Consider the following 24,606-nt stretch of genomic DNA (forward strand, 5'->3'; position numbering starts at 1 on the left):
ATTACAGCAGCATTGTAAGCAGTGCCTCTCGCATTTATAGAATATGCTATTTATTACTGGGGTTGGTTTGCTTTAACAAGAGGAAGCTGACCAAGATAGCACCAATTAAATGGCAACGCTTACCTCTATCCAGAACCAAGGAATAAAGTATATTCCCACAGATTTATGCTTTAACTGAATGGTGTATCTCAAGCTTTTATCCCTTTCTCCCACATTCAGTCTTGAACAATTTTATGGCATTTCTGTAACTCTACAATACTTTATGGGGCAAAGGAGCATTAGGCACAGCCACAGCTGATTCCACACAGATGCCCACTTTTTTTTAAGTTTGAAAGGAAGCACTTTGCAACATACAACTAGGCACACACACACACCTTACACACCCTACGTGGTATGTCCTTAATTGTATACAAGAAGCCAGTTCTTACTCCATCCTCGTGCTATGCCACCAACAGCCAGCTGCTTAGTGGGGTGGGCACCGTGTTTCCTTGAGTCCTGTGAGCTCGTGTGTCCGAGCCAAGTGCACAGGAGGACTGAGATCCCTGGGCATGCAGAGACATGGCTGTTGTTTGTCCTGTGTACGTGATTTTTCTCACTTGTTTACAGGCTCTCCCTCTCTACCAGATAAGTACCGCCACTCCCGGGAGATGATGATGTTGCTGCCAGCGCACCGGGACCGACCGAGCAGCGCCATGTATCCCGCAGCCATCATGGAAAACGGACAGGTAGCAGCTCTCATTTCTGTTTGTCACTTCAACCACCTCAAACTGTGGCTGTAGTTTTGCTGGCTTTGACCACCTTAAAGCTTTCTTTTTTAGTTTTGGAAAGCACAGCAATTTAGGATCATTCTCAGAGGTGAAGCAGAACTTTCCCTATTAGTCCACCCCTGGAGGCACTCACTGTGGCAGCTGAGCGATACAAATTGCAGTGACTACTAAAGGGCAGATGCATCCTGTGAAAATGGACTCATTTCCCAACTTTATCCTGTGAGCCCTGGTCCATTGCAAGTTGTCACACCGTTTTCTTTATTTGTTCAGAACCATCGCCATCCATCCTATAGCCCAGCCTCCAAGTTTATTCTAAATAACTTTATGATTTCAAGAGGTATCAGAAACCATGAGAGGTTGAAATAATATTCTGATACATGGGTTTAAAAAAATCTGTGCCCTAATTTCCCTGGACAAAATGAAAAGTGTGCCTACATGTAAGCATTTAAATCTCACCCTGGCCTGCACTTTTGAAAGGCATCTCCTGATCCAGCCCGCTTATCACACTTGTATTGGAGAGCTGTCTCAAAGCATGCAAAGTCAATGATCAAACAAAGCTAAAGATAAGCTTCAGAGGAAAAACAATGTATTCCAGCTGCTAATGGGCACAAGGCCAGGCTAGAACTAGTCTGAAATAACTCCTCCTGAGACCAGGAATTGTGGGCCCTCAGCACTGTTACACCCTGGAGATCCACTCACCTTGCACTGCAGTACCTGCCAATGGAGGCACAGCTTAAGGTTCCCAGGGAATCTTCAGTTCAAGAACTTCTTTGCTTAAAAAAAAGGAACAGAAAGCCCCTATGTTGCCCCAGCTGGTCTGTAACTTTTCTTTTTAACTCTTCTTTGCTTTCTTCTCTCTTAGCCTCCAAATTTCCAGCGCGCCTTGATCCAGCAGATGATTGGACCGTGCAAACCTTGCAGTGACCCCAACCTGTCTGTGGCTGAGAAAGGTACTCCTCCTTTCCCTCTGCAGCATGCATGCTTGCTAGCTAACAATTATTCCTCTGGTCATGCTACAGCAAGTAACAAATGGGCTTCTACATTTCCTGGTGGAGTGCATTTCTCTCACACTTTTCTAATTAACAGTGTAATTAACTGGGCCTACTGCCAACCTACCATCACTTTCAGAGCCTTCACAGTAGGGTGGGGTGGCACAGACCTCCTTATTTCAGAAAGCTTTCTGAGTTTAGCATTTTGTTATTGAAACAATCCCTGCAGCCTTTGTCAAGCAAACTTGCACAGCAGCAAATGAGAAGTTAGCTAAGAACAGCCCAAGACTGGGACTATATTTTTTAATTATGAGTTATACTGGTTTTTAATACAAAAGTAATGCTCAAAATACAAAGATTCCTTGTAATCTCTCTTTGAGGTAGTTTTATATTTATTTATCGTTAGCAATATGTGCTTTTTAACTCATTCTTTTGAAAAAAAAAACAGGCAGATTCCCTGCAGGGGAAAAAAACTAAAAGAGGAGAATGAATTTGTTTGGTGTAAGAAAAAAGGAGCAGCTTGTGAAGGAGGTGCCATGAACAAAATAATGGGGTCAAAAATTATCTGAAAGGCAGAATTCTGAAAAAGCAGAAGAGGGCAAAATTCCTGAATCAGAATCTGAGACAAGGAGGCTGCCTAAGCAAGCAACAGTCATGTATGGCTGGGGGAAATGGTATCCTAAAAGATTTTTAAGGCCAGGAAAGACCACAGCAACTATCTAGTCTGATCTACATTGCACACTCAGATTTTTATGTCTTTTTGTTTCAGTAACTGTGCCAGAACTAAACTGTACCTTAAAAAAAAAAAACTAATTTTATTTTAGAATTTCTAATAAGTCAGAATTCCCTACTTCAACATGAGTGGTCCAGATTGAAACCAAAACCAGTTCTGAATAAATGGCAGAATCATGACTTGATGACAGTAATGAGTGATGACAAATGAGTTCAGATGGGAGTGAGGGATTAAGAGCTCCATCTTAGCCATGTTAGTTTGAACCAAACATATGACAGAGATAGTGAGATCTTTGTACTGGACAGGAGAAAGATCTGAAAAAGGAAGGTAGATAAATATTTATTGTCTGTCTAGGAAAAAATACTTGAATTTGTATCTGTGGGTGATATTATGCAGGAGTGTGGTATTCAGTGCCAGGAGATCAAAGACAGAATCCCCAAGAAGCCACAAAAGAGACAGGTGATGTTCAGTAGGGATGGTGAGGCAGGAATCCCAGCTCTTGTGCCTGGCTGGTGGCACAATGCAGTTACAGGTGCTGCTGGCAGGCCTGAGCCCTCAGCATTCCATGTAGTTGGGATGCCATCTGCCCTGCATTTTGTCAGCAGTCCCCACCCCCTGCTGGCCGTGTCACAAGTTCTGGTTGGTAATTCCCAGTGACAGTGGTGACATCAGTCACCCAGAGCAGAATGGTTCAGATGCAGCCTCCCCACTAATGAAACTTGGCCACTGAACAGTCACAGAGAGAGACCTGGGCTAAGTCACAGCACTGGGAGCTCCCTGCTTGGGTTCTTCCCTGAAGCAGTTTGGCTAAAACACTGGTTTTACTGGGCAGCAGCCACTCATCATCTCACCTTCTTCCTGCACTCCTCAATACTCAAAAGGCTGTGAATGAGGGAACACTGGGAAAGCATAAATGGATTTTTCACTGGGGTACCATGCGTTCTTCTTCACATTCTCATTCTGCATCTCAGTGTTTAAAAAAGCCCCAAAACAACAAGCACAGCAATAGTTTTACAGGCCAAGGAAATCAGGTTTTCTCTCCTTTTCATTTGATGGGATATGGCAGGAGAGATGAGCAAGGCTGGCACTGCTGTTGCATCTTGTCCCTCTGTTTTAGCTCATTGACACCAATTGCAGTAGTGCAAATTAGAGCACTCTGGCACGTGTACAAGGAAAATCCATCTGGAGCCACATCACTTATATAGAGAGGCAGGCCCTGGTTTGAACCTCCTCTCTGTCAAGATTCTTCTTCATAAGCCTTTCTCAGGTTCTCAGGCTGAGAGTCTCTCTTTAAAAAAAAAAAAAAAAAACACGTACTTTTATATTTTTATGGGGTTTGTTCTGTCTTATGAAGCTGTCACTTTGTGATCTTTTTTACTTTAGGGAATTTTAGGCCTTGGGGAGCCCCTGCTCATGCTAACTCATGAACTAGGGAGACAAAAAAAAAAAAAACAAAAAACCTTTCAAAGTCATTTTAGAAAGAAATGCACCAAGAATGGCTGCAGGCATTTTAATTAAGGAGAAATCCTCTTCAGATGTCAAAGATGTCAAACTCCATGTTTATTTCTCCAGGCTTCCATTTTGCAAACTGAAGATAGAAAAAGCTATTTTTATCTCAGTTTTCTTTGACAGGCTCAATTAATTACGTTTTTTTCTTTCTTTGCTAATCTGAAGAAATTGCAGTTGCTTATTTGTTTTTAAATAAACATACAACTATTGTATGTCTCTTCTCAGAATAAATCAAGTCATGTTTGGAAGGAAGGTGCATTTTAATAATTTTCAAGGTTGACAGAATTCTCAAGATCTTGAAAACGGTTCATGTTCATGTCAAGAAGCAGCTTTTATTTCTATGACAAACCAAGTCCATGAAGTTCATATTCACTCTCTGTTAAATGCAGCAAGCATTGCTCTCTATACTTCCTGATTCAGAGACTTGATCTCTTCAGGAGACTTTATAATACAAGGAGGCCAAACTGTTGTCTTTAAATATTTTTGTCATCAAAGCTCTTGATCAACTCTGTAGCTTAGTAAATTGAAGCTTTGAAGTAATTTCTTTTGCAACAGATTGAAACAGATTGAGGTATAATTTCCTTCATATCCTTTATTCAGTCTTCACTGAGCCTGCAGTGCAGCCACAGGCCATCCTGTGTTTCCAGAGGGTTTTGCCATGTTCCCTTGTCACCACTCCCCACAAAGCAGGACAGCTCACACCTGAGATCCAGGTGGGATTCCTTTTGTGAGATTTCATTTTTACCTCCACACTGATTTGCGAAAATCCTCCCAGAGTCCTACTGCTCTTCAGATTTGTTAGAAATGAGCCCAGGGATGGAGGGGAGCTGGGCAGACTAACCCTGCAATCACCTAACTCTCACTTCCTTAACAAAGCATCTCTAAACTTAACACTCTGTAGCCTTTCTGTACTTTCAATCCTGCCATTCACTGAGTCCCTGGACTCTGTCTCTCTGCTGCTGAAGAGCACACTGGAAAGCCAGTGCTGGCCCCACAAACTCCCTGTCCTGTTACCCCAGTTCCATCTGTTTCAATCCTTCAGCTGTGCCAGCAGCACCCAGTAGCTGGAGCCTGGACAGCGGAAGCCGGGAGGCGCTGCCATTCCTGTCTGCCCACGCTGGGAGCGTCCTGGCCCCACCAGTGCCTCCCCGAAGCCTGCCCCATGGTAAGGACGTGCCCATGGCCTGCTGCAAGTGCCTGCAGTCACACACACACAAAGCCAGACCACCCAAAAGCTGACTATAGCCTTTTCCCTCCACCCCTGTAAAAACAACCAGAAACAAAAAAACTCCATAGTCTTTACTGGTCTGCTAGGTTTTCAGGTTTGCTTTTTTTCCAAATCTTCAAGTTCTCGCGGTCCTTAAGCAATGTGGACTTGGGTGTACTTTGGAACTAGAATTAAGTGTGAGAGTGACAAAACTTGGTGTGGCTTCTTACCAATGACCAACTTTAGCAATAATTTAGGCTTACAGAGTAAAACTTAAAAGGTTCATTGTTTAAGAGCCTGTTGCCTTGCCATGAGATCCTCGATAATGGAGCAGTGAAACATCTCTCTCTGCACTGAATTTCTCCTTAGCAGCCTGTGTGTGACAGATGCACTCCACAGTATCCATCAGACAGGCAGCCCTAGGCTGGCCTTAGCAGCATTTGGAGCTGTTACCTGGCATTACAGAGCTAAACCCAGCTCTGTGGCTGCAATGAAACAGCACAAGTCTGCATTTCTGACCCTTGTCTCGTTCCAGGCCACTACTCACTGCACTTCGATGCCTTCCACCACCAGCTCAGTGATGCTCCTCCGGCACTGCCCGCACGAACGTTGCGCAAGGTAATGGCAGGAGAGCAGAGAGGGATGCAGGAGCACAGTTGGCTTCTGAAAGGGATCCCCCCCTTCTCTGCTCCCACCAAACAGCTTAAGAATGCAGAAACACTATTTATAACATGCTAGTAACTTGCACATGAGAAAACCCACTGAAAGTTCTTAACCTATTCCACAGCTGAATGCTACAGAAATAACTCACGGGTTGTAGGTCCTTCCCTTTTCCTTTCTTGCACCATATGCTGTGATTTCAGCACCCTGATCATCACCTCAGCTGCTGTTTCTCTAACAGCTCTGGTGTTGTTGAGTGCACTTGTCTGCCCACAAGTGGTACTTCCATGCATGTAAACCAATAATCCTTGACATTCTGAACATAAATGGAACTGCACCATTGTTAACAACGCTGTCAAAAGCTGAAACGGGGATCAACACACAAGATGCAGCATTGCCTCCTTTGTCAATTTTAACCTGGTTTTGTTTCTCTCCAAACAGTCTCCTCTTCATCCTATCCCTGCATCGCCCACCAGTCCGCAGTCTGGGCTAGATGGCAGTAACTCCACTTTATCGGGCAGTGCCAGCAGTGGTGTCTCTTCCTTGAGCGAGAGCAATTTTGGACATTCTTCTGAACCACCTCCTCGCACAGACACCATGGATTCCGTGCCCAGCCAGGCCTGGAACACTGATGAAGATCTAGAGACACCCTACCTCCCTGTCAGGTACAGTCTCTCTGAGCCTGATGTCCTGGAGTCGCTCAAATCCCAGCCATGCCGAAGCCACTCTGCTCCAACTGGAGTCATTCCTCAGGACACCATGGACCCTCCTGCTTTACCCCCCAAACCTTACCACTCCCGGCTGCCAAACATGGAGAACGAGGAGGGGATGATGATTGAAGATGACGACAAACACCGCCCGTTGCATCGTAAGGTGTCCCAACCGGTGAGTGCTGGAAAGGAAGAGCAGGCCAGGGTGGCGTGGGAGCATGGCATCAGCGAGCAGTAGGGACAGCTCCTGGCACGCAGCTGGCATTGGCATTCCAGGTCTGGCTACGACAGAGAGAGCGGGACTCGGAGAACAGCAAACCGATTTTCTACTGCCGCAAGGTTGTGTCTGAAGCCCACAAAAGCGATTGGGCCAGCATGGCAGGTTGCTGCTTTCCTTTTTAATTTCTTTTTACACCTTTCTGTTATGTTTTTTAACTTTCTGTGCAGTGGACAGTTTATTCCTTCTGCAGTTTCTTAACCGCATCACACGGCATATGAGCCATAGAGACTTGCAGAAGCTGAAAAATACAATTTTAAGTGGAGGGGAAAACGGGGGGAATGTGGCAAGTTGATTTTGAACCTGCTTTCCTCCCAGTTCTGAGACGCACATGAGTAGAAGCAGTTGCACTAGGGACATATTTCTTTGCTGTACAGAATTGAAAGCTCATTGCTGAAATCAGGGATTCTATGAACTGTCAGGCTGGAAGGTGCATGAGCTGCAGGCAGTGGAAAGATGGCAATTCTAAGAAGAAATTGGCTCTTTTGAGAGCAGGATTGTACATATCTGTGCAGTGATCTCCCTGCATTCGTTCATAGGTGCTGAGGCAATCTAAAGCAGTGCTGATGCACTGATCTCCAAGATATCATTTCCAACAAACTCTGCCTCCTTTGTTTTTTATGTACTGTTCATTTCTTAAATTTTGCTTTCACTGGCTAAGCCAACCTGCTTTCTCATGGGAATCGTGTTATTCATCTGTGCTACAGAATGAGAGGAGGTTGGTGGCTACTGGAGCTACAACCTCATTGTAGGCCTTTCCCATGCCCAGCTTTGGGCAGGCTGTTGACACCAGCATTTCTATTCCAGATTAAAACAAAACCAACCAAATTGAGTTTCTCATGCCACAAGCTGGTTGCTGACCCAGCCAGTAAAGAAAAGGTGGCTTAAATGCATCATATCCAACAATCCTTGCCTCAGGGCTGAACATCATAATTCTCACCAACTTCCATCACCAGGAGCTGAGATTCATTCCTGTTAACTCAAAATCCTCAGTCCCTCCCAACAACTCACTGCAGCTGGTGTGCAGAAAGAATCTCCCGTCTCTCAGAGCAGACAGAAAACACCAAGACTTGAGCAATGCCTGGTATCAAGTGTACACCCCAGAGTCAGGGACCTTAAAGGCAACCTGTAAAGAACAAGTGTTTGTTTCCTCTTTTGCTTCTTTAGAATATGTAGTAAGAGCTGCTGCTCCTCTCTTCTGGAAGGTTGATTTCTTTTTCCTTTTCTCCTCAGGCAGCAATACACCCTTTCCCCATCCCGTATTTTTTATTAATAAGCTCTAGAAAGGACTGAAGAACATTGTGGGGGAACCAAGCCACACCACACAAACCAGAACTGTGCAGAGCTGAAGACAGTTCAGGTCTATGAACCCAAAACATGCCTTTTAATCAGTACTTGCACAGTTCAGGAAAAAAATATCAGTGGGTAATATTGTTCTTTACAAAGAAAAGATCATGGTTCTAAGAAACCTTTTATTCCTGTTTTCATACTTATCAAGAATTTTTCAGTCAAAATAGTATCAAATATTTAATGTTTTTAGACAAACAAGCCACCTTCCTTTCCCTTGCCATACCCACACACATTTTAGCCTGCCTTATAACCCTTTCAGCTGCAGACTGCAAAGCACACTCCGTAGGATGGAAACAGCCCTCCCTCTTTCCTACCACTGAAAAATCTGAAGCACATTCAAGTAAGACCTCCACCATATAAATTAGTGCCAGAAACAGGAACAGCACCCAACTTACGTCTTGAATTCTTGCCTAACTGCTCCATTTCTCCTGCTAAAAACAGCATAAAGAAGCAAAAAAGGATTATTATAAATCTTTTACAGGTCACCTTTAGCACTACCTCTAAATACAGTGACTGGGCAGAGTACATGGTTTCTGAACTGGCTAAAGATGGTCTGGCTGTATAAAGTCTGGACTCAGCAGTTGTATGAAGGGGACTTTAAGAGGATTTGTTTGTTTTCTTTCTCAAGCTCTAGCCCATGCAAAACTACTAAGTTCTAGATTTGTTTCTTAAATGGCCTATTTGGCTGGAACAAAATCTCTCTTGCTTCCTCTATTTTGTTACTAACACAGGCTGCTTGTAGTCATTATATCCTTCACAATTTAAACAATGATAATAAAATCTGGCCTATAGTGGATGTTTCATCTTTAGCAGGAAGGAGAGTTTTCCAATGCTAGGACAGTCCTCAATGTTAACAAACCAAGCTGATCTCTGGTATAGAACAAATGCAGGAAAACAAATGATGTTTTCAGTAAAGGTAAGTCAAGGTAATTCCTTAGAAAAGGGTGAAATGGTTTCATATATGCTATCCTCCAATCCCACTGAGACTCTTCCAGTGAATTTCTTCAAAGAACTAAGTTTTAATTCCATCTCCCTTGCCCCAGTTTCTTTTTTTTCCTGGCAGCAAGACTAAAAGTAGTAAATGTAGTGACTTACCGAGCTTCCTTAATGTGAAAAACCAGCAGGTCTTGCAAATAAAACTTTGCAGAACCAAGAATGCAATTACCATGGGACTGAGTCCCAGGCAGCTGGAAAACCTGCCCACCAGATCTCTAATCAGTCTCTGAAAATGCATCATCCTGCTCTGATTAGAGACCTGGAACAACAGCAGTGAGTCCATTTGGGGAGTCTGGCTTCCCTATGTATTTGCAAGAGTTTGAAGATCAATCAGGTGGTGTGTACAAATACCTAATTTATGGCAGGTCCACATAAAGAAGGGTGGAATAAATTGCTGAATTTACCAAATTTAAGCCTCTCTGGAGTTAAATTTCTGTTATTGTTCTGATATCTACCAAGTATTCTGTCTCCCTTTTCAGTGTTTGCCTTCAAGGGAGCAGAAGATAGAAAGACTATTAATTGAGATTTTGTGAAGCCTGGAACTACTATTTCTCTGTAGGGTGAGGTGTCTTTTAGCATAGTACAACTCCAACGTCAAGCTCAGTCCTGGAGTAGGTGGAAGCAACAGCAGTTGTTGCACTTGCCCAACAGGATTTGAAGATTCCTTGTATAAAACACAGCAAGAGGATGTTTTGAGCAGGACCTTGACTTTCTATACCTAACTCTAATTCAACCTCAGTGTACTTGCCTTCATTGGGTTTTCTTTGCATAAGAAAATAGCATGTGCATTCCTGAGGAAATTGGTGGAATTCTGCTATAAATCTCTCCATCATCAGTGTACCTGCTGGCCCCATTTGAAACAAAATTGAGACGGAGCTACAGTGGTAGAAGAAAAGCAATTCAAACAATTCTCTGAATCCTACTTTTTTTCCAATAGTTGGATTGGTTTTATTGCTGTATGCAGGACTCAAATCCTTTTTCGTATTTTCCTCTGTTTGGTTTTTAGCTTATTTACCCTTTTTAGGTAAGGGATATTGCATATCCCTTCTGTGGAGTATCAGCCAAAACTGGGGAGGCTGGAGAGAGCAAGAGCCTTTGGGAAACAAATTATGTGATATTTAAAATTTCCTCTGGTCATGCTTCTTTGTAAATACCCCCATTTGAATGCTGTGTATTTGTACAGGAAATTGAGCAAAAAATGTATAGATTGTGATGTCTGACTGGTATTCTGCCCTGTAAATGTGTTTTTAACCTCTGGCATTCTGTGCTTATTTAAAAAAAAAAGGCGAAAACCTCTAACCACTTCTCTTTTGTGTATTCATGTTTAAAATAAAATGAAAACAGCTATCTTATCTATAATGGAAATCAAATTCAAAAGGAAAAAATTAATTTGTACAAGTGTCCTAAAGGTACTTCATTGTATATATTGTGATAGCATGTTTCCAGAACCAACAAATAAGTGGTGTGAATTTTAGATGTAAATATCTGCCGTTTGTTTTGGGTTCCTTTCCCTTACCCATTCACTCGACTGCTGTGATGTGGAATTAAAGATTAATACCTGATATTAAAACAGTACAGCTGTATGGTTGTTGTCATCTTATTGCAAAAGTTCCACACCTTCTCAGTGACTCCTCATGGGCATCTCCTCACAGCACTGACTCCTTCACAGTACAGCCAACAAACTCCATCTTCCTTCTCAGCACAACCAACAAACTCCAACTCTCTCCTCACCCAGCTAAGCCACTCTTTTGTGGCACTCCTCTTCTTATTGGACACAGCTGTGGCCTGTTGAGGGCAGGCCTGTTGCTAATCTTTGGAGATTAGTGCAGCTGCAACTCCTCAGGTGTGAGACTACCTTCTGCACTAGCTTTATTTTCTCACATACTATCCCCCCACATATGGTCATTGCTGTCCTCAGGCTGCTCCAAACCTTCACAAGGGACAAGAAGAGCCCTCATGTCCCACCTTTGTGTGAATGGGCAAAATGGGGGCCGACCCAAAGGACTTTGTGTGGAGTGAGGGAACAGCTTCCATGTTTAAGTGTTATTTAATATCAACCCCTTGAAGCAGCAGCAGGTACAGCCCCCTCCTGGTGCAGTCAGGTAGATGGCCATGGCACTTGCAGCAGCCCCAGGCAGTTTTGGGACAAAGCTCTCCCCTAGGACAGCTGTGGAGTGGCTGGGTGCCACTTCCTTATCAGCTGGGGTCAAACCACCACTGTCCCACTGCCTAAAAGATGGCTACTCTTTTACTGCAATAGTATTTAAATACTGATCATTTTAACAAACTAGATGTGAAAGAATAGTAGTTAAGACATGTATGAACACAGGATTTGGGAATTGAGGCTCCTAATCTGAAATTTTCTTCCATTACCACTAATAAGCCAGGTCATTGTACAGGAGGCAAAATAACTCATTAAATGTCTCGACAAACCAACAAAAAAACTTCTGAAACCTGTCTCAAAAGACATTTAGCAGCAAGTCTGACTCTTCAGGTGGCCCCAGGATGTACATGCACTGCCAAGGCACCCTTTGCACACACCACATACAAATACTGAGAAGAGAAACTGTAACAGGCTCCTGAAGTCTGTATCAGTCACAGAATAGAATCATAGAATCATTCCTGTTGGAAAAAACCTCCAAGATCACCAAGTCCAACCTTCAACCAAATACCACTCTGCCCTCTAAACCATATTGTGAAGTGCCACATCCACTTGGTTTTTGAACACTTCCAGGGATGGTGACTCCACCATTTCCCTGGGCAACCTGTTCCAGGGCTTAACCATTCTTTCAGTGAAGAAATTTTTCCTAATATCCAACCTGACCTTCCCTGACACAACTTGAGGCCATTTCCTCTTTTTTTGTCAATTGTTCCCTGGGAGAAAAGGCTGACCCACACCTGGCTACAACATTTCAGGCAGCTGTAGAGAGTGATAAGAGCTCCAGCCTGAACACCCTGGTACCCTCAGCCGATCCTCCTGGGATTTATGTTCCCAACCCTTCACCCTGTCTTCAATCAGACCCTCTGAGACTGTTTCTAAGCCAGCTTATTAAACCTTAGTTAAGTATTTTTTATTTAGACAAAAATTATTTATTAACCAAGCACAGGTAATAAAAACTGTGTTTTGGCACAACAAAAGATGTGTGAAGCCCTCAGCTTTAAACAAGAGTTTTAAAAATACTCTAGTTTCTGGTAAAACCAACAGAACAATTTTTTCACTCCAAGTCCAATACCTTATTTAAGCTGCCACTAGTCAGATTGAAATCTAAATCCCATGTCCAAATACCTCTTCTTATCTAAATAAGAAAACTTCAGCACAGTTTCAAAATATGACTTGTCCGACTCAGTATGAATTTCATTACAAAGCTGACAAGAGGAGAAATTGAACCTCTAGCAATGACTAACCTGGCAGATGAAAGATGCAGCCTTCTACACCCTATGCATAAATGTCATAAAAATGCCCCCATTTCTGGAAGATTCTTAACAAGCCATGGACACAAACACAGTTCACAAGGCAGAACTCTGAGCTCAGGTGTCTTAAGAGAAGGTTCACACACCACTTGTCTCTTTTGATGGCCTTTACTGTCAATCTCACATAAATTAACCCAAATTTGGAATAGTAGATCTATTACACTTCATCCTCTTTTCAGCATTCATTCACAGCAGTACTGCATCACCTTTTCCCAAACTGTTTCCTGTCCCCCCTGGCAGAACTCACTTTGTCCTCACAGCCCAACACCCGAGGCTGAGCCCCTCCATCCCTCCCCATGGCTGGAGGAGATTTGTGCTCTCAGAAGGCAGAGCCAGCACAGCCCCAGCCCCACAGCTGCCAGAACAGCCTCTGTCTGCCTGCACCTCCCAAGGACTCCAATCTCCACAGATCCACTGAGCCAAATTAACTCTCCTGCCCACTCAATGGGCTGACCTGCCCAGGCAGACCTTAGGGCACCTTCCAGCACCTAAAGGGGTTCCAAGAGAGCAGGAGAGGGACTTTGGACCAGGCCATAGAGTGGTAAGGGCACGAGGGAATGGCTTCACACTGACAGAGACCAGGGTGAGATTGCGTACTAGGAAGAAACAACAGTGAGGAGCAGCACAAGCTCTGCATCACCCAGGTCTCAGCCAGGACAAATCCCTAATGCTTCAGAGAGACAGGGCTGGTGGGTGTGGAACAAATAGAGCCTCAAAAACCTCACCATTAAGAGAAGTACAAGGTAAAATGCAAGGAATCTATTCTAGCTGCTGAAACAAACTATAAATAAAAAGAAGGAAAACATCCAAAAGACAAAAGGAGTCCTTGTTTTTCCTCAGACCCTTTTGAGGATCCCATATTGAAATACAGAGGCTCATTTCCCAGTCCCAAACTAAATAAAATCACTTGTCTCCTGCTCCACAAAAATGTACAAAGTTCCTAGTGTGAAGATGCTTCATAACTGCACTCTTTGGGTAAGTAAACTCTGTCCGTATTATGACCTTCCTAAAGTTTCCTAGTTCCAAATTTAAGTTCTATTCCCACCTAATTACAAAGCCACTTCATCTCACAGTTCTTTTGGCCACTCTCCTGATAACAAACAAGGGCACTTCAAGCCATCACTTCTCTTCACAGCTAAGTGACTTTAGTGGGCAATGAGCATTATTTTAAAAAAGCCAATAATCTTCCTAAAGCATACTGATATTGAGCAATTCTGGAAATCATTATGGACTGACTTAATATTTATATTGATCTTAATAACCACAGAGAGCTAAAAAGACCTAGAAATGTGCAAAACCATGTCTCCTAATGAACACATAATGTACTCTCACTGGTAATTAGTGTCCTAATTACTGCTCACCTGCTGTGACCTTTCCTGAGTTAGGTGCTTCTCCTCCCCACGCTGCCTGTCCCACCTCGTCAAGCTTATCACTTGCACCTGATGACCTGCAAGAAAATTCTGATTAGGCACTGCCCCATCAGGCTGCCTCAAGAGCCTGCCTGTGCAAGAGAGCCCACAGAGCTGCATGGGAGCCCCCTTGCTGTAGTACAGGGCTGTGTGACTTTGCCTCTCCCTTCCTTCACTGGAATGATATCCCACGATACACAGAGTTACCTAGAAAGTCCCAGAAGGAGCTATCAGCAGGTGTGTGCTCCTCTCCCAGCTCCACGGGAATTTCAGTTATAAACTCACAGTGTTGGGGATTGTTGAAGGTAGTTAACGGCACTAACTGTGAAAACTTTCGGAAGAGAATAAAAATATTCTGAGTTGGAAAAGACCCACGAGAATCACCAAAGTCCAGCTCCTAGCCCTGGCACAGGACAACCCCAAGTACCCCCTGTGCGCCTGAACAAAAGGCAATAGGCCCAGAGACTAGGATATCAAGTTGGAATTAAACAAAATTTCTTTCTGCAAAAACACCCACCTAAGAAGCCAGAAACAAGTGCACACAGGTTGCTATTTTGACCTCTCCGCTGTTCCTCCTCAAAGCGTCCAGTCCTTGTACTCACAGGGAGTACCCAGAGCCGCCCGTGAGGGGCTGTGCCCCCGTCCCTGCCGCTACCACCGCTCACGGGACACCCATCCCACGAACCGCCTGCCTACGGGCCTGGAGCGACCCCCCAGCCTCATCTTGCGCTGCCTCACGCTGCCTCACGCTGCTCCATGCTGCTTCATACTGCTTCACACCGCCGGGAGAGGGACGGAGGGGATAAGGCGGAGCCCGGGCCCGGGCCGGCCCCGCCCGCCCTCAGGTGTGAGGATCTGCCCTTTTCCAAGATGGCGCCCGCGGCCGCCGTCAGGGAGCGCTCGCGAGCGCCCTTCCCTCACCAAAGATGGCGGCGAAGGGGGGCGGAGACCCTCGCCGCCGCTCCGCCGCCTCTCCCCAATCAGCGGCCGCCAACTCTCCCGTGGATGCGACGGCGCGGCCAATGGGAGCGGAGAGCGTGGCGGCCGGGCGGGGAGCGGGCCAATGGGGCGGCGGCGGGGGCAGCCGGTGTGGGGTGGTGGTGCCGGTTGTGCCGGTGCGGCGGGCGCTGCCGGGCGAGGCGGGATGCGGGCGGCCCACGGGCTTTGCGCGGCGCTGGCCCTGCTCCTGCTGCCGGCCGGTGGCCGAGCGCTGCGCGACGGGGACTGCGAGGGTGAGTGCGGCCGAGCCTGGCCCGCGGGCACGGCGGGGGGAGGCCGTTCCTCGCCGCCGTCTCCCGCAGTCTGGCCCCTCCGCCGGGTTGTGGGGCCGGGATGCGGAGCAGCCTCGGGGCTGTGACAGCCCCGAGTGACAGCTCGGCCGCCGGGGCTGGGCCGGGCCGGCGGGAGCGCTGCCTCCAGCGGCAGGAAAAGTCTCCCAAGTCTGGCTAAGTGCGGACGGGCCTGGCCGGGCGCCGCTCGCAGGCGACCGGTGCCGGGGCGGTGCTCGAGGCTGTCCGGTGCCGGGGCGATGCGCCGGGCGGCCCGCGGGGCAGGCGGGGCGGGGCTTCCAGCCGTGCCCCGCGCCGGGGACGGGATCTCCCTTCCGAGGGTACTGTGCACTCTGTCGGGAAGTTGCCGCTCCACGGGGTCAGCGGTAGTGTAGAGTCCCCGGGGGGAAAAGGAGCGAAAGCTCCGGGAGACCTTAGCGTGTCCAGGCCGGGAGATCAGCACTGATCTGGCGGGGCAGCGCTCCCCGCCGCTGTCCCTGCCGGGTGACGGTGAGCAGGGCAGGCAGCGGGAGAACGCGAGTGAGGTTACTCAGCCGGGACTCCCCCTTAGTCATCCCAGAATTACGGAGTGCTCGGAGTCCTCTCAGTGCGCACAGCCAGGAGCCGCGAGCAGCTGATCCAAATCAAGTCGGGCCCTTTGTGTACCACGGAAATACAAACGCCTCAGGGGTGGAACCTGTTGAGCTACACAGCAAATTAAGCTGCTCCTGTGCAGTGAGCTGAACAGATTCCCCAAGTGAAGCAAGAAGAACTTGAGGTGGGGCTCTAGTTGCTGGCTGGGAGTTTGGGATACTAATATCCCTCCTCTGCAGTAAGACAGAATGAGGGGAGGGAACCCTGTAAATCAAAACTTCCAGCTGCTGTCGCAGCACTAGACTGGAAACATATTTCTGTCCTACGGTGGCTGTCAGTGTCACTGCCTGCAGCAAGTTTTTTCTTCCCAAGGTTTTCACTTCCCAATAACTTACAGTGGACATCAGTGTGTCTGTCACTGGGATAGATGGGTGGGAGGTAAATAAGAATGTGCTGTATGCATACAAAAAAATGTTTTCCAAAATGGCCCATCTTACAATTAATTCTAGTTCCCATATAATGAGAGTACATTTCTGCTCAGTTCTATGAAGGCCATGCTCCATTTCCTGTCATGCCCAATTACTGTACCATGCATTGTGTTCTGAGTTGAACACAAGTGGCTAATGACAATAATATTTTCCAGTCCCTTCCTGTTGGAGTAAAGAAATCCCATAAAAGCCAAAACTCATACCTGTTCCTTAGAGGCAGAATGGTTCCTGGCACTCATCTTGCATGGGAAGGTGTGAGAATCCCCAGGTGCTGAGCAGGAATTGGGGGGACTGAAGAGTGCTTGGTCCAGGTGATGCTGATATCCACAGATGAGTTGTGAGCAGCAGGATAACCAAAATCTGACACTCCCTGAGTCATCCCACAGGCTGTCTGCCCTCCTTCCCAGCCACACACGGGGCTGCTGCACCTTGGAGCACATGAGGAGTGACTGCTGCCCAGGGAAGGAGCAGTGACTGGTTTGTGCAGCCCTTCCCACAGGCAGGAACTGGGATCTGTCCTCTCAGCTGCAGCTGCACTTGTGGGAGTTGCCTTATGTCTAAGAGTCTTCCCTCTTTCCATCTGAAACTGCATCAGAAGCTTGTGGAAATGAAGGAAGGAGAAAGGTGCCACGGGGACATAGCATGGGATCACATTTCTTTTTCTCTTGGAAGTAATTTCAGCTGAAGCAGCCTGGTAATCCGTGATACCCTGTTACTGAGTCCCAGAGGATTATGTACAGAGTTGGTTTTCAATCAGCACTGGGTTTCACACCCAGGTTCTTACAAGTTGCTTCCCAAAGCAGCAAGACAACTTTAAATGTACATTTCTGCATGGGGGTGGTTTGGTGTCCATCATATGATCCTGTGCTTACTCAGGACAATGTACAGAGACCCCTAGACACTGCCATGGATCTCATTTCTCAGATTGTCACAAACCCTCCAAAAGCACCAGGGCATGTTGTTGATTCACGTGTGCTCTGAATGACTTTCTGAACCATGGGTGAAGTTCAGAAAACTTCACTGTTTTCCAGTTATCCAAACTGTTATCCAAACCCCTGATTCCATTTCCCTACAAGTGTTCTCTAAGAGCTGTCATGAGATTGCTGCTCTGGCTGATAACTCCATCCATCTTCCCTTCCAGTGTGTGTCACATTCCTGGGAAGGTTCTACCAGAGTCTAAAGGACAATGACGTTGAATTCACACCTTCCAGTATTGAAAAGGAGCTCTTGAAATCCTGCAAAGAAGCAAAGGGCAAAGAGAATCGCCTGGTAAGTAGGGGGAGTCTCTAATATTTCCCTTCTGCAAATAAGGGGAAACTGAGTTTGTATTATGTGGCTTCCCAAGGGCTGTTTTTGCTGGCTCTGTGGCCACAGTGGGTCCTGTATTTTTTATGAAAGGACTTGAGGAGTTCAATCTCTTTACCAAAAAAAGAAAGGGAAAAAACCACCACCCTGTCAACAGTGATTGGACTGGCTGGCATCTCACTGTTACTGAAGCAGTGGATATTACAAAGCTTTTGTTTGCTGTAGGGCTTCCCTGTCCCTTAAATGGTATTTGGGGTGCTATATAATCTGTTAAAATATTTATACTCTTCAGCTGTTTAGCTGAAAACTAAACAAAGGAAAACAAAATTGCCCTAACTAAAACCAGAGCCAATTTGTGAATGAAGAGGCCCAAGGAAAAGGCCTGAACTAACCTCAGAGAACTGCAGAGATACAATCTGACATGCAGAGGAGGAACACTTCAGAGAGACTCTTTGAAGAGGACTTTATTTCTAATCCTGTTCAATTTTTATAAAGTTAAGGAACAAGACCAGCCTCAGCAGCTGTAAAATCATTGCAATTGAAAACACCTGCTCAGTATTCTGGGCTCAGTTAGGCTCCTTTTGCCCAGCTCTAGCAGTCCCTTTGGGAGGTTCTCTAACAGTAAACATTCAGCTGCAAAACCAGATGAGGACAGGGACAGAAAACTCTGCTTTTAGAAGCTTTTCTTCCATGCATCCCCACTTCACTCTTTTCTTTCCTCTAGTGCTATTACATTGGGGCCACAAGTGATGCTGCCACCAAAATCATTAATGAGGTATCAAAGCCCATGAGTCACCACATCCCTGTGGAAAAGATCTGTGAGAAGCTAAAGAAGAAAGACAGTCAGATCTGTGAACTAAAATACGGTGAGTTGCTGCACGAGAGGAAATGCCCATGATTTGCTGGGGTGTGGATGACTGGGGGTGAAGCAACATCCTAAAACCACTCAGTCCTGAGTTCTGTACCCTAGTTAGGTTGCACAACCTGGGTTGCTCTCCATGAACATCCTAGAGAGTTCTGTGGAGATGCTTAGGTAAGACTGCTAAGCCTTCTTGGCTTCTGCAGGGACTCTGATCAGCCCTGGGATAACTAACTCCCCGGTGCAGCAGCACTGCTGTGCTCACATTGCTGTTTGGAATGTCGTGTTTGGGAGGGTGTGTGGCACAGCCTGTGCTGGCAGCAGGCAGGGGTGTCACTGTGGCAGGGCTCAGGTCCTCCGCTGAGCTCTGCAGTCCCAGCTGCTCTCCTGTTCCCAGCAGCAGGGTGATAAATGCTGCTTTCTCACCTCCTTTGATGTCTCACAGAGCATTCTGCTCTCTATTTCTCATCACCTTCCTTGAACCCTCATGTTCCTAGATGGCTTAGAAATGCCTCATTCTGCTTTCCCTTACAGCTGCCCTTACACCCCTTGGAGACAGCCCCTTGGATTGGGGGTCTTTATACTTTTCATTTTTCCTACTAAGGTCATATTGCTTCCTAAAAAGCTTTTTGTTGCTGTCACTTTCTTATCTTTCCCCTGAAATCACTCTGCTACATTTCTTTTATCCAGTGGAAAAGAAGTGTTGCTGCTGATGTAATAAAGGGGCTTTCACGGCTATTGTGAAACTCCTGCACCGAAACTGCAGCCAAGCCTTCTGTCTTCTAATAATTTTTAGCATTAAGAGCCTTATCTGCTGTCCAAATCTAACTTAAACGTTCCTTCCACCCATGGCACCTCTCTCCCTCTTGGGTTTTGGCTTCCTCGCCCACCTGGCATGTCTGAGTGCAGCTTTGCTCTCCCCGCAGACAAACAGATCGACCTGAGCACCGTCGACCTGCGCAAGCTGCGCGTCAAGGAGCTGCGGCGGATCCTGGATGACTGGGGCGAGGTTTGCAAGGGCTGTGTCGAGAAGTACGACTTCATCCGCAGGATCCACGAACTGATGCCCAAGTACGCGCCGAGGGCGGCCGGCGCCCGGACAGACCTCTGAGGGCCGAGACCGGGGCGATGGATCCTGGGGCTCTGAGGGGCGAGACCGGGCCTGTGAGGGGACTGTGAGGGGCGACCTCGAGGCTCTGAGGGGCGATGCCGGCCCCGCGCTTTGTACGGGACTTTCATTAAAGTTCGCCGGTGTGTACCGGGCGGAGCCGTGCCGTGTGACGTGATTGCGGGACACTCCCCTTGCGCCCCCCCGCACCCGCCGGGTTCCGACATCCCCCGTTCCCCCCCCGGTTCCGACATTCCCCGTCTCCCCCCCGCCCTCGCTCCATCCGCGTAGCGGCCCCGCGCGCGTCCCCTCAGCCCGCCGACGGGCGGAGCTTCGCCGGCCGCCCTGATTGGCCGCCCGGCCGTCGCGCGCGGGCGGCGGGAAGCGCCGTGTGACGTCACGACCCCGTGACGCCGGCTTGCGGCGCGGTGCGCGCGGAGCGATGACGTAGGGCCCGCGCGGCGCGGCGGCCGGAGCCGCCTTCGCTCCCTTTTGTCCAAGATGGCGGCGGCCGCCGGAGGCGCCTCCTGAGCCGCGGGCCCGGCGCGATGAAGCGCGGCAGCGACCGCGACTCGAGCCCGCCGGGGGCCGCGGGCGGACGCGCGGCCGCCGCCGCCAAGCGGCCCCGCGACCGCGACCGCGAGAGCAGCAGCCGGCGCGGCCCGCATCGCAGCTCGGGCGCCTCCCGCAGCAGCCGGGACAAGTCCACGCCCGGCGGCGGCGGCGGAGGCGGCGGCGGCACCACCACCAGCAGCAGCGGCGGCGGAGGCGGCTCCAGCTCCCGCAGCCACCGCGGCGATGAACGCGCCGGCGGCGGCGGCGGCGACTCGAACCACCGCCCGGCGGGGAGCGGCTCGGCCTCGGGCGCCCGCGGCGGCAGCCAGGCCGCCCCCTCGTCCTCCTCCTCCTCCTCGTCCCGGGCGCTCGGCGTGCCCAAGGCCAAGGCGCTGCCGGGCGCCGTGGTAGCCCCGTCGCTGCTGCTGGCCGGGCCGCCGCCGGGCGCCGCGCCCTCGCTGCTGCTGGCGCCGCTCGGGGGCTCGGCCGGGCTGGCCGGGGAGCCGCCCGGCTCCTGCGAGTACAAGACGCTGCTGGTGAGCGGGCTGAGCGCGGCCCTGCCCGACCAGCTGCTGGAGGACGGGCTGTTCCGCCTCTTCCAGCGCTTCGCGGGCGGGGGCGCAGGGGACATCAGTGTCAAGCTCTCCCACACGCCCGAGCTCGGCCGCGTCGCCTACGTGAACTTCCGACACCCGGGGGACGCCCGCGACGCCCGCCGGCACGCCCGGGCCCGGCAGCTGCTCCTCTACGACCGGCCGCTCAAGGTGGAGCCCGTGTACCTGCGCGGGGGCCGGCGCAGCCGCACGCCGCCCCCCGCGCCCTCCCCGGAGCCGCTGGGGTACCTGCCGCCCCTGCACAGCGCCTACCAATACAAGCAGCGCTCGCTGTCGCCGGTCACCAGCCCCTTGCTGCGGGAGCCGCGGCCCCGCCACGCCGCCGCTGCCGCCTTCGCGCTGGAAGCGGCCGCTATCGGGCTCTCCCGGGAGCGGGAGCGGGCCCTGGATTACTACGGGCTGTACGACGAGCGCGGCCGCCCGTACAGTTACCCCATCGTGGCCGAGGAAGACCTGATGCCAGAGGATGACCAGAGAGCCACCCGCAACCTCTTCATCGGCAACCTGGACCACAACGTGTCGGAGGTGGAACTGAGGCGCGCCTTCGAGAAGTACGGCATCATCGAGGAGGTGGTGATCAAGCGCCCCGCACGCGGCCAGGGTGGTGCCTACGCCTTCCTCAAGTTCCAGAACTTGGACATGGCTCACCGGGCCAAGGTGGCCATGTCGGGCCGCGTTGTGGGCAGGAACCCCATCAAAATCGGCTACGGAAAAGCCAACCCCACCACCCGGCTGTGGGTGGGGGGCCTTGGCCCCAGCACTTCCCTGGCCGCCCTGGCCAGGGAGTTCGACCGCTTTGGCAGCATCAGGACTATTGACTACGTGAAGGGCGACAGCTTCGCTTACATCCAGTACGAGAGCCTGGACGCTGCCCAGGCCGCCTGCGCGCAGATGAGGGGCTTTCCCCTGGGCGGACCGGAGAGGAGGCTCCGAGTGGATTTTGCCAAAGCAGAAGAGACGAGATACCCGCAGCAGTACCAGCCCGCGCCGCTGCCCGTGCACTACGAGCTGCTGGCTGACGGGTACAGCCGGCATCGGAGCCTGGAGCAAGACTTGAGGGTGCGGGATAGGACTCCTCCGCACCTCCTGTACTCGGACAGAGACAGGGGCTTTGTGGAGGCGGACTGGGCCAGCCCTGCCAAAAATGCCGAACGCAGGAACAACCTGGAGAGCTACAGCCGGTCTGTGCGCAGCCGGAGCGGGGAGCGCTGGGGCAGCGACGGCGACCGCAGCGTGCCCAAACCATGGGAAGAGAGGCGGAGACGCCGGAGTCTTTCCAGTGACCGCGGGAGGACTACTCACTCGCCTTACGAGGACAGAAGCAGGACAAAGGCCAGTGGGCCAGCTCTAGACCGCAGCCCTGACAGGGCTCGCAAGGAGAATCACACTACAGAACCCGGAGCCGAGAAAGAGCAGAGCAACTCCCTCCAGAACAATCGTCACGCGGCCGAGGAGAAACCCCACCGCGAGCCGGCCGATGCTCCCCAGCCCAAAAAAAGGGACAGCGAACGCAATCATCGAACTGGTGAATCGGAATCCAAAACTCACGAGGAGCCAAAATCCGAGACCAAAAAGCTAAAGAATTTATCAGAATATGCTCAGACACTGCAACTTGCTTGGAATGGGCTTCTTGTGCTAAAAAACAGCTGCTTCCCCACCTCTATGCACATCCTGGAGGGAGACCTGGGTGTCATCAACGGACTCCTCAAAGACCATTCATCCGGCGGGAAGTTGACGCAGCTCAAAATCGCTCAGAGACTTCGGCTGGACCAGCCCAAGCTGGATGAAGTCACCCGGCGCATCAAACAAGGCAGCCCCAACGGCTACGCCGTGCTCCTGGCCACCCAGTCCGCCCCGGCAGGGGCAGGGGCCGAGGGGACCTTCCCTGTGGTAGAGCCTGGCTTGCAGCGACGGCTTCTCAGGAATCTGGTCTCCTACTTGAAACAGAAGCAGGCTGCTGGGGTTATCAGCCTGCCTGTGGGAGGGGCAAAGGGCAGGGACAGCACAGGCATGCTTTACGCGTTCCCTCCTTGCGAGTTCTCTCAGCAGTACCTCCAGTCAGCACTAAGGACATTGGGGAAGTTAGAAGAAGAACATATGGTGATAGTTATAGTCAAAGACACTGCCTAGCCCACACTGTCTTTTCAAATTCCATGTTTTCTTTGTGTGTCACACAGCCCAGTTGTTTTTAAGGCTGATCATTTTGGTTAAGGCTCAAAACACCTTGACCAAAGTGGTAAGATTTTTAGTTTCTAATTAATTTTAATACCTATAATATCTATTAAAATTTTAAATAGAGCCCATTTTATTCGTTTTTAATATGTGACACTGTCCGCTGTTGTTCTGTATTTTTATTTTTTAACTGTATGAAAAGTTGTCAGTAAAGCCTTGTTCACTGATGGATTTCTAAACTTGTGCGGTATCCGAGTTCTTGTGGCCAGGAAGGAGGGGTGAGCTCCCTGTGCTGCAGGAGCAGCCAGGCCAGGTCCCAGCCCAGTTCAGTTCTCAGATCCCAACCTTGAGCACCTCATTCATCTTTATGTGTCCTTCAAGGTGGGAGGGGAAGGGAGGTTCTTAGTGCTGTATCAAAGATTGAAAGGTTGGTTCTCTATTTTTTTTTTGTCCTGTTTGCTTTTTATTTCAAAAATTTGAGTCTGGATGCTTTGCTGTTGAGTCTCTCTTTGAGAATAGAAGCTTCCCAGGAAGCCAGCAACCAAGGAAGCAAATCCTGATCAAGAATAAAAGTGTTTTTCATTCGCACCAGAAAATTAGTTGATACTTGGCAAAAAATTTGCTACTGAGGAGTGGATGCTGTATTCAAGTTGGTGAGGTTTGAGACCACCTGGCACATGTCTCAGTCATAGAAGTTCTTGAATAAAACAAAGGTTTGATACATTACCAATTTTTATAAAAGGCAAAACAAGCAGAAGGAAAAAAAGGTGATTTAAGGGGAACCCCCTTGGGCCCATATTAGATGTGGACAAGCTAGGGGCACAAAGTTTGGTGAGCTGGAGGTGCCCATTTGCAGTCAATCATGTTGTACTACCTGGAATCCTTTATTGAACGATAAATGGCTAATTTTTTCCCTACAGTTTAAATTTGTTTGCAGGCTTACAAAAACACACAGAAACATGTCTGTCTGGCTGAGAATGTGTTCTGTTACCACAGGTGACCTGTAACAGAGGAACCACTGGAGATCAAAATCTGAGCTCTAAAAGGGATGGATCCATCACCTTTGCTGTCTTTATGAGGTGGTTGGTTGGGAGGCCAGACCCTTGAGTGCTCAGCAGCATAAGGACGTGGTAACAAGTTCAAGCTGGAGTTAAAATCCACACTGTTCTGTTTGGGGATATTTTTATTTTTTAAAATGATGCCTGTAGATTTTAGGAGACTTACAGAAAATTGTGTGGGATTAAAAATGCTACGTTTTAAAGTTTCTTTAGATTTGCAGGTGGTTTTTTTGTTGTTGTTCTCTTAGTAAGCAAGTGAACAAATTCGTGGGAGATTTGTCTCGCACCAATCTCTGTGACCCAGCAGCTCACTTGCTGAGGGTTGCCAAAAACCCTTCTAAAACTCCTCTCAGGTATGATTGGTGTCACAACCTACTAAGCAGGAGCGTAACTCAGCCTAATGATGCTGTTATTTTTCACTTTTTAACCCTGCAGGGACATCATCAGCAGATGATGGATTATTAATATCAACAAGTGTGGGTTGGTTTGTTGGGCTGGAGGAGGGGT

The 24,606-nt window shown here is 48.9% G+C and overlaps 3 protein-coding genes across 8 annotated transcripts in view; all 3 read left to right on the forward strand.

Annotated features, from left to right (window-relative positions):
• Positions 1–10,773, forward strand: part of DOCK3 (dedicator of cytokinesis 3) — a 185,773-nt gene extending 175,000 nt beyond the window's left edge. For 4 of the 6 annotated variants that reach the window (XM_054281253.1, XM_054281257.1, XM_054281258.1 and 1 more), the window contains 4 exons: positions 607–725; positions 1,630–1,717; positions 5,741–5,823; positions 6,307–10,773. In XM_054281253.1, the coding sequence (XP_054137228.1) occupies positions 607–725; positions 1,630–1,717; positions 5,741–5,823; positions 6,307–6,813 (797 nt within the window). In that variant the 3' untranslated portion in view covers positions 6,814–10,773. Of the gene's footprint in view, positions 1–606; positions 726–1,629; positions 1,718–5,040; positions 5,164–5,740; positions 5,824–6,306 lie in introns of all 6 variants that reach the window. The other 2 variants (XM_054281259.1, XM_054281254.1) reach the window with 2 other exon arrangements.
• A 4,431-nt stretch (positions 10,774–15,204) lies between these two features.
• MANF (mesencephalic astrocyte derived neurotrophic factor) lies at positions 15,205–19,829 on the forward strand. The gene is made up of 4 exons (XM_054281270.1): positions 15,205–15,310; positions 17,570–17,697; positions 18,458–18,599; positions 19,519–19,829. Exons 1-4 carry the CDS (start codon positions 15,223–15,225, stop codon positions 19,701–19,703), a joined length of 543 nt encoding a protein of 180 aa, XP_054137245.1. The 5' UTR covers positions 15,205–15,222; the 3' UTR covers positions 19,704–19,829.
• Positions 19,830–20,248: 419 nt separating this feature from the next.
• On the forward strand, positions 20,249–24,275 carry RBM15B (RNA binding motif protein 15B). Its single transcript, XM_054281268.1, has one exon. It carries the CDS (start codon positions 20,249–20,251, stop codon positions 22,997–22,999), a length of 2,751 nt encoding a protein of 916 aa, XP_054137243.1. The 3' UTR covers positions 23,000–24,275.
• Positions 24,276–24,606: the final 331 nt, after the last annotated feature.

Source organism: Melozone crissalis, unplaced genomic scaffold (assembly GCF_028551555.1).
Source record: "Melozone crissalis strain CALT ecotype California unplaced genomic scaffold, PUWL_Pcris_2 ptg000029l_1, whole genome shotgun sequence".
Lineage (NCBI taxonomy): Eukaryota > Metazoa > Chordata > Aves > Passeriformes > Passerellidae > Melozone > Melozone crissalis.